Source organism: Centroberyx gerrardi, chromosome 24, assembly GCF_048128805.1.
Source record: "Centroberyx gerrardi isolate f3 chromosome 24, fCenGer3.hap1.cur.20231027, whole genome shotgun sequence".
Classification (NCBI taxonomy): Eukaryota; Metazoa; Chordata; class Actinopteri; order Beryciformes; family Berycidae; genus Centroberyx; species Centroberyx gerrardi.
This window is the reverse complement of record NC_136020.1, coordinates 22,864,719-22,880,127: the sequence shown is the minus strand read 5'-3', so window position 1 is coordinate 22,880,127 and position 15,409 is coordinate 22,864,719. Positions and strand designations below refer to the sequence as shown.

The following is a 15,409-nucleotide window of genomic DNA, read 5'->3' as shown; positions in this document are numbered from 1 at the left end:
CAACAAATTGAGATTTTAGAATATTGTGCTCAATTTTGTATTTTCAATTTCCACTTATAGAATATTAAACTAATACAGAACCGGTGTACAGACAGAATACAGAGTAGACTTGAATACATCAGCCTAAAACATTAAAAAGTACATTATGAGAGCGATAATCCCCGACATGAAGCTGTTTCTATTTCACCGACATTAAAGCAGCTGTGGCTCTTTTCCCCAGTTATTATGGGACTTTGCCTCCAGTAATTATCTGTCAGATAGCCTGACCACTCCGCTGCTCCGCCCAAACTGGAGGAAAGCATTTTCTGTTACTCTTCTGATGCTCCAGCAGTCTATTTGAAGTCAGTCAGGGTGTGTCTGGCTGGGGTTTTCCATTTTTAACTCTCTGTCAGAAGTGGGTCGCCTTTTGTTTTGACCTGGATTTTCCTTTCACCTCAGTCACTATATCCAAATTGAAATGAAAAAGGTTGACTTAATAGCCTGTGATTTCAGGCCTCAAGGCAATAAAAACTAGAACATTTGAAAGGGGTTGTAGACTTTTATATATACCCTGCCTTAAATAAATGCTAATCCTAAATGAATTTCATTAGTCTGGGTTTCAGTGGAGAGTTTTAGTGTCCCATGATGATTTAAATGCTGTTTCAGAAGCTTTTCCGCCCTGACAAGAAGAAAATTCTGAGGGGAAATACTTAATATTTGTAATTTTTGGCATGAAAATGGAAAAAATTACAGATTTTAAAATGAATGTCTGCACAAAATATCAGTATCTGCCTTGAAAAGCCCATTATTCAACCCTGGGTTGAGCACGGGCAAATGAGTGTCAGGAGATGAAAAACAGTCTGTCTGGGCCTCATTAGACCCGGGGAGACCGGCACGCTGCAAATGCGACATTTCAGGGTCGGACCGCAGGCCTTCGTATCAATCACACTGGATCACAATGTGAAACTTGCGGCACCTCTGGGTGTTTCTGCCGAACTCCAGAAGCTCCAGGTGGTGACATTTACACCGATGTCGACAAAACATACGGACTCGTCAGGAGAAAACCGCTGGGATTAAATCTCAATTTTTAATTACAAGTGCACAGCTGGTTTGTTTAGACCAGAGACGGGTCACATACATGAGGCCGAAGGAGGGAAAAAAACAGAGATATCACATCCGATTTAAACAATTACAGTATCATCTAGATGCCTTTGCGGTATATGCGGGGTCTCCCTCATGTCTAGCACCGCTGCATGAAACGAGCGTCTTAAAAACTCATTTAGTTTCATATTCAATCTTAAACTTTTCTTTCAACAAATGAAAAACAGTGAGGTGAGATAATTCCACTTGTTTCCAAAGCAGATTCACTTGTTTCAGAAAGTTAAGTGTCAAACATACTGTATATTTCCCTTGTTTATAATTGTATGTGTTTATTTATGTGTTTATTTACTGCTTTTTTTGGGTTACTTTTGATTTTGGTTCATCTGCGCTCTGCACCTCTTTCATTTGAATTACCTGCTTCATTATCCACTCCCCTTTCGCTACGTATTCACATTAATTTAACTGTATTTTAGTTTAATTGAATTTTATTATTTGTTAATAAAAACAGTTGCTCACGAAAACATCTCAAAGAAAAGCAGAAAAATGCAGATCGCTCCACTAATATGAAGAAAATGACACTTGATTTCAGAAAATTATTAATTTGCTTTGGAAACAAGCGTCATCTCACCCCGGAAAACAGAGATATTACATCCGATTGAAACACTTACAGTATCATCTCGATGAATTTGGCTTCTGTACACACCGAGGACACACAGCAGTGCTAAAGGCGACATATCATACAAAGTTTACAGTATTAAAGGTATGCTAACATCCATAAAGAACATCCCAGGAATGCGACATAGTGTGACGGACCGCTTCCCTCCGCAGCTTCAACACAAAACAGCGCAAACACATTCAGTCACAAACTGGACTTTCTGACTTCTGGCCTCGGCTCCTCGATGAAGCGAGCGACGGGATCCGGAGCGATCTCGTCCCGGACGAACGCGGGAAGTCACGGTCCGCTACGGGACGCCGTCGGTGGACTTCATCGCGAGGCTTGAGGGATTCTTCTAGAGAACAGACGACAGATCTCCGGACAGGACAGCGGATCTACTTCTCTACAGGTTAACTGTTGATTTATTTATTTTTTCGAAGGGAATCGATCCTCGGCCGCTGCTTAAAGGACAAACACACGTCGAAAACATCTTTCTACAAACAAGCTAGAGAGGAAACTACGAACCCTTTGGTCCTTCAACATCAATGAAAAGTTGGGTTCTTCGCATGCTGTATGGGGCAGTTCGCATGCGTGATAATTAGACTGCCTTCTGGATAGTTTATTGATTTTGACAGTTAGAGATAGGATAGCCTCATCGTATTAATTATTTAACATGAAACACAGAGTTTCTCACCAGTCCCCAGAATGATTTTAAATCAAATGAGCCCAAACGTTTTGACAAGGAGTCTTCCTTCAGGGCTCCGACGTCTTTTCCCTCTTCCAAAGGCTGTTAGTTAAGAAGGAACAGGTCTTACACTTTAAAATGATCAAAAATAAGAAATAGAAAGCCTTCTGCTTCAAATCAGTCAGATGTAGTCCATGTGGGAGCCAATAACTGTTGGAAACACCTTTAAAAACATTTACATTTCTTGTTCTTGCGTCACGTGACGGAGCGCGGGTCTTCCCTAGCTGCTGATCTTGGTCAGCATCTTGTTGATGGCCTGCTTGACGTGCGTGGTGGAGCTGCGGCGCCGGGCCTTGCCCTGCACGGCTTTGCGGCGCCTCACCTCGCGGCAGAGCTCGTGGAACGCCTCGGCCACGGCGCCGCCCTCGTCCGCGCAGGCCGAGCACTCGTAGAAGGCGCAGGCCATTTCGGCGGCCAGCCGCTCGCCCTCCTCGGTGCCGACCTGCCGGACGTGGTCCAGGTCGGCCTTGTTGCCCACCAGAACCAGAGGGACGTTCTTCGGCTTCTTCACGTCCTCCAGGAGGCTCCGCAGCGGCGCCACCTCCTCGAAGCTGCCCCGGTCCGTGATGTCGTACACGATGACGAAGCCGTCGCCCCAACGCATGTGACCCTCCTTCTGCTGGACGTCCTCCTGAGGCCAAGACACAAACCGTTACACAAACTGTTAGCTGCCACTGACTTTACTTTTAGCATTTTTCAGTCTGATGACAGCGAAGACAGACGTGTAAAAGTACGTACAACAAGACACAGTTATCATCATGATGGACAAACAAAAACACAAAACATATCTTAAGATTTAAATTGCAGAGTACATGCATCTGTTTTGTCTTTGTCCAAATGTCAGTTTTGGGATCATCTGTTGCTTGTATTACAAGAAATTCTTAGAAAATATTTACTTTAATGTCCTACACTTTTCTTCTTTGGTGCAAATATTAAAGTTCCCATATTCTCCACTTCCCAGTGTTTATATTTTATGTCTTGAGGTCTATTTGAATATAAACACTGGGAAGTGGAGAATATGGGAACTTTAATATTTGCACCAAAGAAGAAAAGTGTAGGACATTAAAGTAAATCTTTTCTAAGAATTTCTGTGTGTGTGGTGTCATGAACCAAAAACACTCTCAATCCATTTCTCCACGTTCATTTTCCAGCATCTCTCTGAGCCTTACCAAGAACAGGCCGTTTCTGTCGCCGTGTCTTTAAGGCTCATTAATATTAACGACCCCTCCGTTCCGATTGGCTAACCGTTTCGAGAGCGAAACGTGAGACGCCGCGGCCCGGCGGCTACAGGTAGGGAAAACTCTCCGGTAATAAACGATGACGACTGCTCGACCGCTTTGAAAAAAACACTTTGTTAGTCTATTATTTCTTACAGAAATGATAACGAGCGAACCTTTGTGACGCCACAAAGTTACGGAAGTCCAAACGGCTCGTTTAGAGGCTCGCTTTTCTAATATGGATTGTGTGGATTTAGTTTTGATACTTTCACCATGTTTAGATACACATCCAACTCCTTTATCATCACAGAGGAGAGGGAGTCCTGCTTTACATTAGATGGGACCTTTAACATCTCCCTGCATCAACTGGTTTGATATTCACAAAAAAAAACCCTATATGTTGTTAACGTTTGATAACATTCTTGGAGAGAATAACGTTCTTCTGCTGCCAAATGAACACAAACACTTAACTGGACTCATGCTCTGTCATCACAGGCATTAATAAATCCAATCATGTAAGCACTTGTGTAATTATCTGTTCTGATGAATGTAAGATTTGTTTCCCTATTCATTTATTTATTTATGAATTTATGTATTTATTTATTTATGTATCTATCTTTAATAATGGGTTTTTCAAGGCCGATACTCTTGCATTTAATTGTGTAATTATGTATCTTTGAAATTATATTTTATTTATTGATCTGTGGATTTATTATATCTTGTTAAGTGACCTACTGAGTATTTATTCTTCTTTTTACCCCTATACAGTGCTGTACTCTTTATTCCTTTGCCATTTGAAAACCAATAAATAATTGTTAACAAAAGAGATTTGGTTTGCTGTCAATCTGAAAATAACACACAGTTTGGCTGGAAGAACGTGTGTGTAACTCTCTTTCAAACTGTCTTATTTTACACTTTATCCTCTGAACATGACATCGCTCCATCTTTTCTGCCACGTCCAAAGAAAACAGCAAGTTTCTTTAAGGTGAAGCCAGTTTGTGTTGCGCTCTCTCTCTCTGTCTCACCTGCTGAAACTCAGCTTTTCCTCTGCAGCCGTCAGCGGTGTGAAGTCCGGCATCTGTTCCTGATCCGATCGAGTCGAAGCAGAAACAGCCGCCTGGTTGTAACAGGACTTAACTGGTCGTGTGGCGGACTTTAAATCATAACCTGACTGCAGGGAGGCACACGCTCTGATCTCATAGTTATTGGCAGAGGAAAAGAAAAAAAAAAAATTACCGCATTCCTGCAGAGGACAGAAGAGAGAGTTTGACATCTGTATACCTGACCGACTTTTGAACCTGCGATTTATGAGCCGCAAAGAAGACTCCGCATCCACAAATCAAGACAGCGTTAATACTCTGTCTCGATCCAATCCGACTTTGATTTGTTTTTCCATCGCTTTGGTGTTTTTTTTTTTTCGAAGGAGAGAACGAGCTCCCCGCCGTGTCTGGAAACGTTCAGGCCTCGTCTCAACGCCGGCTGAAAATAGAAAGCGGTGTAATGAGAGAGGGATGACTTGGCTGGAAGTGTCGCCGGGGGAAATCAGCCGCCGGCAGCAGAACACCTACGCAGCGCCGCGGCCGCTCCACGTTTATCTTCCCGCCGCAGGACTTACGCAAGCTCTCCCTCGCTGTCCGGGGACCCCGCAACACACAGTTAACAGCTTCAAGACTCATTTAGGCTTATGTTCGGTCTTAAAAATGTTCTTTAAACAAGTCAAAACTTCTGCCAGCGGGGTGAGATAATTCCTCTTGTTTCCAAAGCAGATTCACTTGTTCCAGAAAAGTGTCAGACATCTCAAAGAAAGGCACCAGAATGAGGAAAATGACGCCTGACTGAAGGAAATTCTTGAAACATTCTTGAAAACTTCATTTGCATTTGACATCTCACCCAATTTAGAGGGTTTTTTTTCACTTGTTTGAACAAAAATAAGATTTAAGACTAAATTAAATGATTAAAGATGGATAATTGTTGCTGTGTAAACATGGTCAACCTGCAACACTTTCACCACACTGTAAAAAATGACTGTCTTGACCGCCATTTTGTCTCATGTTCAGTCTTATAATTGACACAAAAGTGACACTTGTTTCAGGATTTTTCTAGAAAAGTGTCAGACATCTCAAAGAAAGGCAGAAAAAGGCAGATCGCTGCACCAGAATGAAGAAAATGACGCCTGACTCAAGGAAATTCTTGAAACATTCTTGAAAACTTCATTTGCAGTTGACATCTCACCCAATTTAGAGGGTTTTTTTCACTTGTTTTAAGAAAAATAAGATTTAAGACTAAATGATTAAAGATGGAAAAATTGTTGCAGTGTAAGCAAGGTCAACCTGCAACACTTTCATCATTTTGTCTCTTGTTCAGTCTTAAAATTGACAAAAGCAGAATAAGGCAGATCACCGCACCAGAATGAAGAAAATGACGCCTGATTCAAGGAAATTCTTGAAAAGTTGATTTGCAAGTGACATCTCACCCAATTTACAGTTTTTTCCCACATAAAAATAAGATTTGAAGGCTGAATATGAGATTAAATGACTTGTTAAGATGGATAATTGTTGCAGTGTGAGCAAGGTCAACCTGCAAGGTCAACCTGCAACGCAACGCTTTCACCTCACTGCAGAAAACGGCCATCTTGAAAAGTCATTTAGTCTCATGTTCAGTCTTAAAATTTTCTTTTAACAAGTAACACATTGTTTTCAATCATTTGTTTCAGGTATTTGTTTCAGGATTTTTCTAGAAAAGTGTCAGACACCTCAGAGAAAAGCAGAAAAATGCAGATCACTCCACTAGAATGAAAAAAATGACACCTGATTCAAGGAAATTCTTGAAACATTTGCATCAGAAACAAGTGACATCTCACCCCACCGCAGATTTATTTTCACTTGTTTTCATAAAAATACAATTTTAAGACTAAATTAAATGACTTGTAAAGATGGATAACTGTTGCAGTGTAAGCAAGGTTTTCACACCAGTACTTTTTCTTCTACTTAAGTAAAATTTTCTAAAAGTATCAGTACTTCTCCTTGAGTAGTGTACTGTGATGCTCTTTCCACCCACGATCATAACACATTTACCTTCAGTTTAACATGAGGATGATCAGATACAGGAAGAGGAATGAGATGCAGTCAGTATGTGATACAGAAGGGATAAACTGAGGGCAGATAGGTCTTTATTCAGGCTTTATTGTTGTGTTTAGACTCTTGATCCCCATGTTTGACCCACAGGTGGGATGAAGGACAGGTTGGTGTTTTAAGGGACTGACTGGTCTCACCTGTCCTGCTGTGTCCAGGATCTCCATGCTGACGACCTCATCGTCGATGTTCGCCTGATGCCGATATGTTGATTCTGTAAGACACAAAAGACAAAAATTATTATTCTCACAAAATGAATGAATGTAAAACTTATGATAAAGTAGTTTTCTTTTATAAGTATTTGTTATTTCAACACTGGAAAGGCTGGTGGATTTTGGGAGTCTGACAGAAGGCCAACAAGCCGCCATGTCCAGTCCAGTATCAATTTAATATCTTAAAGAAAACTAAATATCGAGGACTTTTCAATGCAATATGGTTTTAATAGGATAAAAACTTGGTAAGAGCATCATGAGTTTGATTTCTAGAATCAGTTTCAACTTTAATAAATTCAATCATTCCATACAAATTCAGAAAACAGAATTTAAATTCAGTCGTCCGCTGAAACAAATCTCATCACTTTCAATCTAAGTCATTTACACAAACACAAGATCTCAAGTCAAGACTTTAGAAACCTTTTCAAGTCATCAAAGTACAAGTCAGAGTCAAGTCCCAAGTCACCAGAACCCAAGTCAGGTCAAGTCTCAAGTCTTCTCTTCATGCAGCAAGTCAAGTCTCAAGCTATTCAAACTGTGACTTGAGTCCAAGTCATGTGACTCGAGTCTCCACCTCTGCTGGCTTGAAAGCTTAGATAATTTGTAATTCTAAAATTCAAAACAGATGTTAATTGACTGCAGCTTTGCCTTTAAAGTACTAAGAGTTTTACAATTTCACAAGCTCTCCATCCAAATTATATTAGTCACTTTGTAATGACATTTTTACATTGTTGTTTACATTCTAGCAGCCAATGGCATCGCTAGAAAGATTTGTGTCAGAATTCTGCACAGTCAGACTTTGTTGTCACTGAACTTTTATTGATCACATCGTGTCCTGGTTGTATTGAATCCTGAACCTCATATTGCATATCGAATCATATCGTGAGACAAACCAGTGGTTCTCAATGTGGGGTCCAGGGACCACCAGGGGTCCTTTATGGGGTTCCAGAGGGTCCCCAGCAAACTTGATGAGTTGTTGAACTTCACCATTATTTCATTTACAAGACGTTGTACGATTAGAGAAGAATTAGTATTTTCATCATAGTTTCTCTGTTATCTCTCTACCTACAATACAGATAGTCATGGAGTTCTGGACAAAATCATATCTGACAATAAAAATATTCTCAGATTTGGGTCCAAGAGACAAAATCTCATCAAATGGGGGTCTGTGGCTCTAAATGTGGACTAAATTAGGGTCCTTGATATGAAAAAGGTTGAGAATCACTGAGATAAACAGATGGTCCCATCCTTAATATTTTGCATTTTGGTACCAAACTCTTCAGTTATTCCAGCAGATATTTGGACTCCCTGGCTGCCGGGTGACAGGTGCCTCCTGCTGTGACCTGGAGTGACCTGGAGCGACCTGAGCTTCACCTCTGGTTAGTTTGAACAGCAGGATAAGAGCTTCTCTCTGCAGGTGTGAACTGCGGCCGTGACCCGACGCTTCACCTCGGACGGGACGGGGGTTATCAGGCTGAATTGCCCCGTTGTAAAAACCCATCTGTGTAAACGCCCCTCTGAAGCCCTGCTGGTGAAGATAGAGGGTTTTGCAGGACTTTTTGGATTTTACTTTTTCAAAGCTCACTGACTTTGTGAATCTAGTCTTGCAATCGCTTTCAGCTTGTGACTCATGCTGCGCAACTCTGCTGCTATTTCTCCACAGCTGTCGGCTTTCTGTGGAATGAGGATTTATTGGAAGGTGTTTTTTTTCTTTACAAGCATATAGAGTCAGTCAGAAAATCTCTCTCTATATATATATGGAAAAAAAAAATTCTTCCATACTCTAACTTAAGTAAACAACATAATATTTGATGTCAGGTAGAAAGGTTTCTATGGTTGCTCCTGATGATATTTGTGTGTATGTGTGTCTACATACATGTTGATGTGTGCGTTGACATGGTACATGCGTGCTGAACAACAATAGAGGGGCTTTCAGGTGACATAACCCCTCCCCTCTGGCGGCCATCTTGGAGGTCTTCAGCTCTGTGAACAGCTGACTGTGTTTCTGTCCGTCTCAACAGAATTGAACAGACGGTTAATTTCTGTCTGTTTCTGACTGAACTGATCATTTCATCACTGATCCATCTGATTGATTTAGTGTTTAGATAATGTCAGCTTGTTAGCTAGCTAACCATAGTATCTGGTCAGCTAACATCACTGTCTTGTTGTTAACACATCTGATTAGCACACTAGCTAACGTATCTAGCAGCAGCTAGCGTTAGCATGTTCACATTAACATCAGTGTGTTTGCCGGCTAGTTAGCTAGCTAACAGTTTGTTCAGGTTAACTGAGCTGACTCTTCTCAAGCTACAACTCAGAGTGTTTTGGAGTAGAGACTAGGGCTAAAGACAAGACAGTTTACTGTGTCACAGTAACCAAATCCACCTTATCACACTATTCACTTTTACTGAGAACGTTACTGAATGGATCTACAGCCACACCACAACAAGCTGACTCAGCTGCTCTCTGCTTCTAGCTGCTTGGTAGACATTTAGACTTTATTTCCGCTCAGTCAATTCTCCACTGGATCTCCATGATTGTTCCAGCTGGTGACGCACCTGCAAAACCTCAATACCACAAACAATGAGACCAATATTAGACCAAACACTTGTCAAAAGACATTCAGATTCCCAGTGAAATGAGAATCTAAGTGGAGCTCCGGTCCCTGCATGTCGACCTGGCCGTGGCCCAGGTGCGCTCAGCTCTCCGGGGGAAAAAACTGGATAAACTGAGTTCTCTGACGTCAGCGAAATGTCACAGCGAGCCCCGGGCGGCAGCAGCAGGGAGGAGATTTACAGCTGCGTACCTGGAGGCCCGAGGAGGAGGACCTGGGTCTCACACCGGGACCCCTGGGACGTCCTATTTCAGGAGCCGCAAACACCACCCAAACCCACCGCCCCCACCCAGTTTATATATGTTGCTAACTGCAGTGACAGCGGGGCGGGGCGGGGATGATTTAACCGGCCCGGCCTTCCTATCTAAAGATCTTACAGGGAGACAAAAGCAGTAATTTTCCTGGCAGCGAGTTCATTCATCTCTCAGAGCCTGAAGCCTGTTTTGGCAGGAGGCAGAAAGAGAGAGAGAGAGAGAGAGAGAGAGAGAGAGAGAGAGAGAGAGAGAGAGAGAGAGAGAGAGAGTCGTGTCAGACCCGACGCGTCAAAACTGGAAACAGAAGCCAATTTGTCGATGGCTGATCTTCGCTGCCTGCTCTCCTAACTGGCTGAATATCTTGAAAACTCTCTTATCTTTTGCTTTTCCCGCTTGCTTTCACTTTATTTCCAAAATATTCCCACGAGAAAATTTGTCCTGGAATTAAGTTCCTGCACCGCAAAAATCATCCATCTTAACGAGTCCTTTAGTCTCATATTCAGCCTTCAAATCTGATTTTTCTTAAACCAAGAGAAACATTCTGCAGTGAGGAGAGATAACTCCACTGGTTTCCACTGCAGCTTCACTTGTTTGGGTTAGAGTTAGAGTTAGAGTTAGAGTCACGAGTTTTCCAGAAATGAAACAAGTCAGTCTGTTGAAACCAGTCAGAATAAGACAGATCACTGCACTGCTGTCAAGAAAATGACTCTTGATTCTACTGAATTCTTCCAACAAGTTGATTTGCATTGGAAACAAGTGAAATTATCTAACGCAACCGGCAGATTTATTCACTTATTTGCAGAAAATTAAGATTTTTACACGACTAAATGACTTGTTAAGATGGAGATTTTTGAGGTGTTGCTCTATTGCAATACCAGACAATACTCTAGTAGTAGCTCTCTTTTAGTCTTTAAGATTAGATCCTATAGTTGGTTGGTGTGAAGTGTCAGGAGTAAAAATCGCTGAAAAAACGAATTATTAGTATTGGTGGCCTTCTGCATTCTGTACAGATCATGTTTCCTGTGTGATGACAAGGAATGAGATAAGAGAAAATAATGTCCTGTTCTTGTAAGAGACTCTTAATGTGTGTGTGTGTGTGTGTGTGTGTGTGTGTGTGTGTGTGTGTGTGTGTGCACTACCTGCTAATAAGGTATTCTGGCAGACAAAAGCATAAACATACAAAGTCAGCAGACGATTTATTATCTGCCTAATTAGAACGAGTGACTAACAAGCTTATCATCATTAGAAATCCACTTTTTCGTGTTTTTACTGCATCATTTTAAAAAAGATCAGAGTTTGGAGAGTGAAGCAAATGAGTAAAATGATAATTAATCAGCAGCAAGCATAATAACATAATTTAACAGATTTCTTCCAAAATGTTAATTGTTCTACCTAATTGTCTTCTTCACAGCAGTATACTGTATATTAATCTGAGTGAATGGTGGTAGTTAGGTGAAGCAACGCTGTTCAAGCCTCTCAAACTATATAATAATAATAAAAATATGAATAACAGAGCAGCAGATGGTCTGTTATACTCACTGAGGGGAAGCACTCAGCCCAACAATATCAACAAAAAAAGCACTTTGAGTTGCATTCTATGTATGAATGGTGCTATAAAAAATAAAGTTATTATTATTATTATTATCACAGAGCCGAAATTGACTTAGTCTGACCAGCAGTAACCTGATGTTCAGACTGAACGTCCATCTGGTTCCACTCCATTATTCAGCTGAGATTTCCTCCTCGTTACTATCTGAACCGATCACTACTGACGTATCTGAACCAATCACTAGTGACTGACTATCTGAACCAATCACTACTGACGTATCTGAACCAATCACTAGTGACTGACTATCTGAACCAATCACTACTGACGTATCTGAACCAATCACTAGTGACTGACTATCTGAACCGATCACTACTGACGTATCTGAACCGATCACTACTGACGTATCTGAACCAATCACTAGTGACGTATCTGAACCAATCACTACTGACGTATCTGAACCAATCACTACTGACGTATCTGAACCAATCACTAGTGACTGACTATCTGAACCAATCACTACTGACGTATCTGAACCAATCACTAGTGACTGACGTATCTGAACCAATCACTACTGACGTATCTGAACCAATCACTAGTGACTGACGTATCTGAACCAATCACTACTGACGTATCTGAACCAATCACTAGTGACTGACTATCTGAACCAATCACTACTGACGTATCTGAACCAATCACTAGTGACTGACGTATCTGAACCAATCACTACTGACGTATCTGAACCAATCACTAGTGACTGACGTATCTGAACCAATCACTACTGACGTATCTGAACCAATCACTACTGACGTATCTGAACCAATCACTAGTGACTGACTATCTGAACCAATCACTACTGACGTATCTGAACCAATCACTAGTGACCGACGTATCTGAGCCAATCACTAATGACTGACGTATCTGAACCAATCACTAGTGACTGACTATCTGAACCAATCACTAGTGACTGACTATCTGAACCAATCACTAGTGACTGATGTATCCGGCCACCAGTGTATTTACGAACTTTACCAAGAATGTCAGTCGATTTTGACAAAAATAAAGTTTTTCAAAGACGATCTGTTAGTTTAGGGGTGATTACAACAAATCTGTTGTGCCGAAACACCAATGAAAAACCGTCGCACAAACAGTTCAAACTTAAGTCCCGCCCACAAAGGCGCTGATTGGCTCTATTGTTTCTACGTGCGAGGAAACACCAGACGAGGGAAACACCAGACTCTCTGAATCGCTCGACAAAATGAAAAGTGGGCGGGGCAAGATTCAGGAGTCTAGAACCAGACTAGACCAGCAGCCAAAAAACCTCCAAAGTCTTCATTTTATAATGATATGAAATGGAAAAAAGCAGCAAATCTTAGCATTTGTGAAGCTGTAACCAGCAAATGTTTGGTATTTTTACTTGATAAATAACTAAAACGATTAAATGACTATTTCTGCGAATCGGCTAATCGATTAATCAAGTATTCGTTTCAGCACTAGAGGAGAGCGCCCTCTACTGGAGCCACGTTACATGACTTCTGGGTAATGAAGTCCTTCAAACTTGCAAAAATTCAAACAGTTTTCTCCCGCCGCCACTGGAGGACGCCAAAGTGCGAAGTCGCCTCCTGCAGCTTCAAGACTCTCTACCTCTGTATCAAACGCTTTAAATCCATGAACTAAATATTCCAGTAGTGCTGCAGCTTTTCTCTCTTTGTTTTAAATGTCAGACTGTTTCACCCAGCTGACCCTCTGGTAAAACTGAACGATGATTTCTGTCCACATTAACCCTCACATTCCACCTTCAGAAGCCGCTTATGGAAGCAAACGTAATATTTCCATGTAGAGCGGGCCGCCGGTGTGAGCGATTAAAGTGTGACGCTCCTGCTTTGACCCTGGGCATCGTCTCTGTGTCTCCGAATCACACAGTACTCACTCCATTTGAAATACACCAGCAGACAGAGGGTCTAACCTGTCAGGTCCGGTCCGAAGATTAAACTGTAGCTTGTGCAGAAAGACGGGAATATGAGTCTTCTGGTTACAGTGGGATCACAGTGAATCTGCATTGATGTTAAAATGACCAAAATGCACCAATAAGGGCAGAAAAAATCCTTGTGAAATAAACCTTGTTGCAGTACTTTGAAATATCTCAGTTCCACTTTTGTAATAACCAAAACTGTATAATCTAATTTACCTGCATATTTAATAATTTCCGATTCAATCTCACCTTTTACAGTAAATCACTTCTTACAATGCGTTGTCCTAGACTTGCTTTGATGTAATGTTTTGGTTTTTGATCTTTCTTCTGATCTTGTGTTCTTTTGTATATCTTTAACTACTTTTTCTTTTGAATGTGACACCATTCCTTGGTTTTTTTTGCCTTTTTGTAAAGCACTTTGTAAACTCTGACTTTAGGAAAGAGCTATATAAAAAATCTTGTTATTGGTATAACTAAGAATTAAGCAGGTAGAGAATGAATGATTGTACTAGTAGTGGTAGCAGTAGTAACAGTAGAGACAGCAGGTTGTGTCTTTTATTTTTATTTTATCTCCTCCTTTCCTCCAAGAGGTGAACCTCTCTGCCTGGTAAAATAAAGGTAAAATAAAAACTAAATAAAATTTTTAAAAAGTGTCTTACCGAGTGTTGGGTCGTACTCCCAGATGAAGCGTCTGGTCAGAAATCTCACCACCAAAGCTGTAAAACAGAGAAAAACAGATTTAGGATAAAAAACACTACAGGAAACAATGAGATTAGCTTTGATTTCGAGAAAAGATGAGATTTGGTCGAATTTCTGTAGAATAGACTGGAAATATTCTCTCAGGCTCCTTCCTCAGTCAAACAGTCTGGTCCTAATATGCAAATCCATTCACAACAGCTTTACATCAATGGCTAATCAGCTGAGGACACTTGACCAAGAGGCCATGAGATCCAAAGCACTTTAACACACGTCTCATCTAAACGCTAACAGCTGTTTGAGCAGTTCCTCATCACCACAGCGGCGTTCAGAGAGACGAACGTCGGCTCTGCAGCTCATTATGAGCCGCTGCCCTTTACAGCATCAGCCTTAATCACAAATGAAAAGCCTCCCCACCGGGCCGCTGACTCACTCTCTTAATGGTTTGCTATCAACAAATAATCTGCCGGATGGAAATGTTGTTTTCCTTCGTCCTTCAGACAGAATTAAAAAGCCATTACCTGAGCTTCAAAACCAAACAGTCTGCCTGCTGTCTGCCAGGCTGAACGTTTCTTTAAACACTTTATTTTGTGTCTTGAGCTCCATTCAGAGCTGTGTGTGTGGTGTCATGAACCAAAAACACTCTCAATCCATTTCTCCACGTTCATTTTCCAGCATCTCTCTGAGCCTTACCAAGAACAGGCCGTTTCTGTCGCCGTGTCTTTAAGGCTCATTAATATTAACGACCCCTCTGTTCCGATTGGCTAACCGTTTCGAGAGCGAAACGTGAGACGCCACGGCCCGGCGGCTACAGGTAGGGAAAACTCTCCGGTAATAAACGATGACGACCGCTCGACCGCTTTGAAAAAAACACTTTGTTAGTCTATTATTTCTTACAGAAATGATAATGAGCGAACCTTTGTGACGCCACAAAGTTACGGAAGTCCAAACGGCTCGTTTAGAGGCTCGCTTTTCTAATATGGATTGTGTGGATTTAGTTTTGATACTTTCACCATGTTTAGATAGACCATCCAACTCCTTTATCATCACAGAGGCAAGGGGAGTCCTGCTTTACATCATATGGGACCTTTAAAATGTGACATCTGACTAATCTGACATCGCTGAGTCAAGATGCTGCAGACTGTTTGGATTGGATTCTGGAAACTGCAGATGCCGCATCATTAAGCTGCACCAGACACCAGAGACTCGTGCGCTCTAAACATATCGCCTCGGCTAAAAAACAATCAATGACTTCATTTGCTGCGCTTTCATTCGCCGATCAACATG

General features: G+C 41.4%; 1 protein-coding gene across 3 annotated transcripts in view; it reads right to left on the bottom strand.

The window, feature by feature from the left end:
• Positions 1 to 1,047: 1,047 nt before the first annotated feature.
• Positions 1,048 to 15,409, bottom strand: part of rerg (RAS-like, estrogen-regulated, growth inhibitor) — a 65,343-nt gene continuing 50,981 nt past the window's right edge. For all 3 annotated transcript variants that reach the window (XM_078282186.1, XM_078282187.1, XM_071898470.2), the window contains exons 3-5: positions 14,086 to 14,142; positions 6,969 to 7,042; positions 1,048 to 3,111 (exon numbers count right to left, since the gene is read on the bottom strand). In XM_078282186.1, the coding sequence (XP_078138312.1) occupies positions 2,701 to 3,111; positions 6,969 to 7,042; positions 14,086 to 14,142 (542 nt within the window). In that variant the 3' untranslated portion in view covers positions 1,048 to 2,700. The remainder of the gene's footprint in view (positions 3,112 to 6,968; positions 7,043 to 14,085; positions 14,143 to 15,409) is intronic.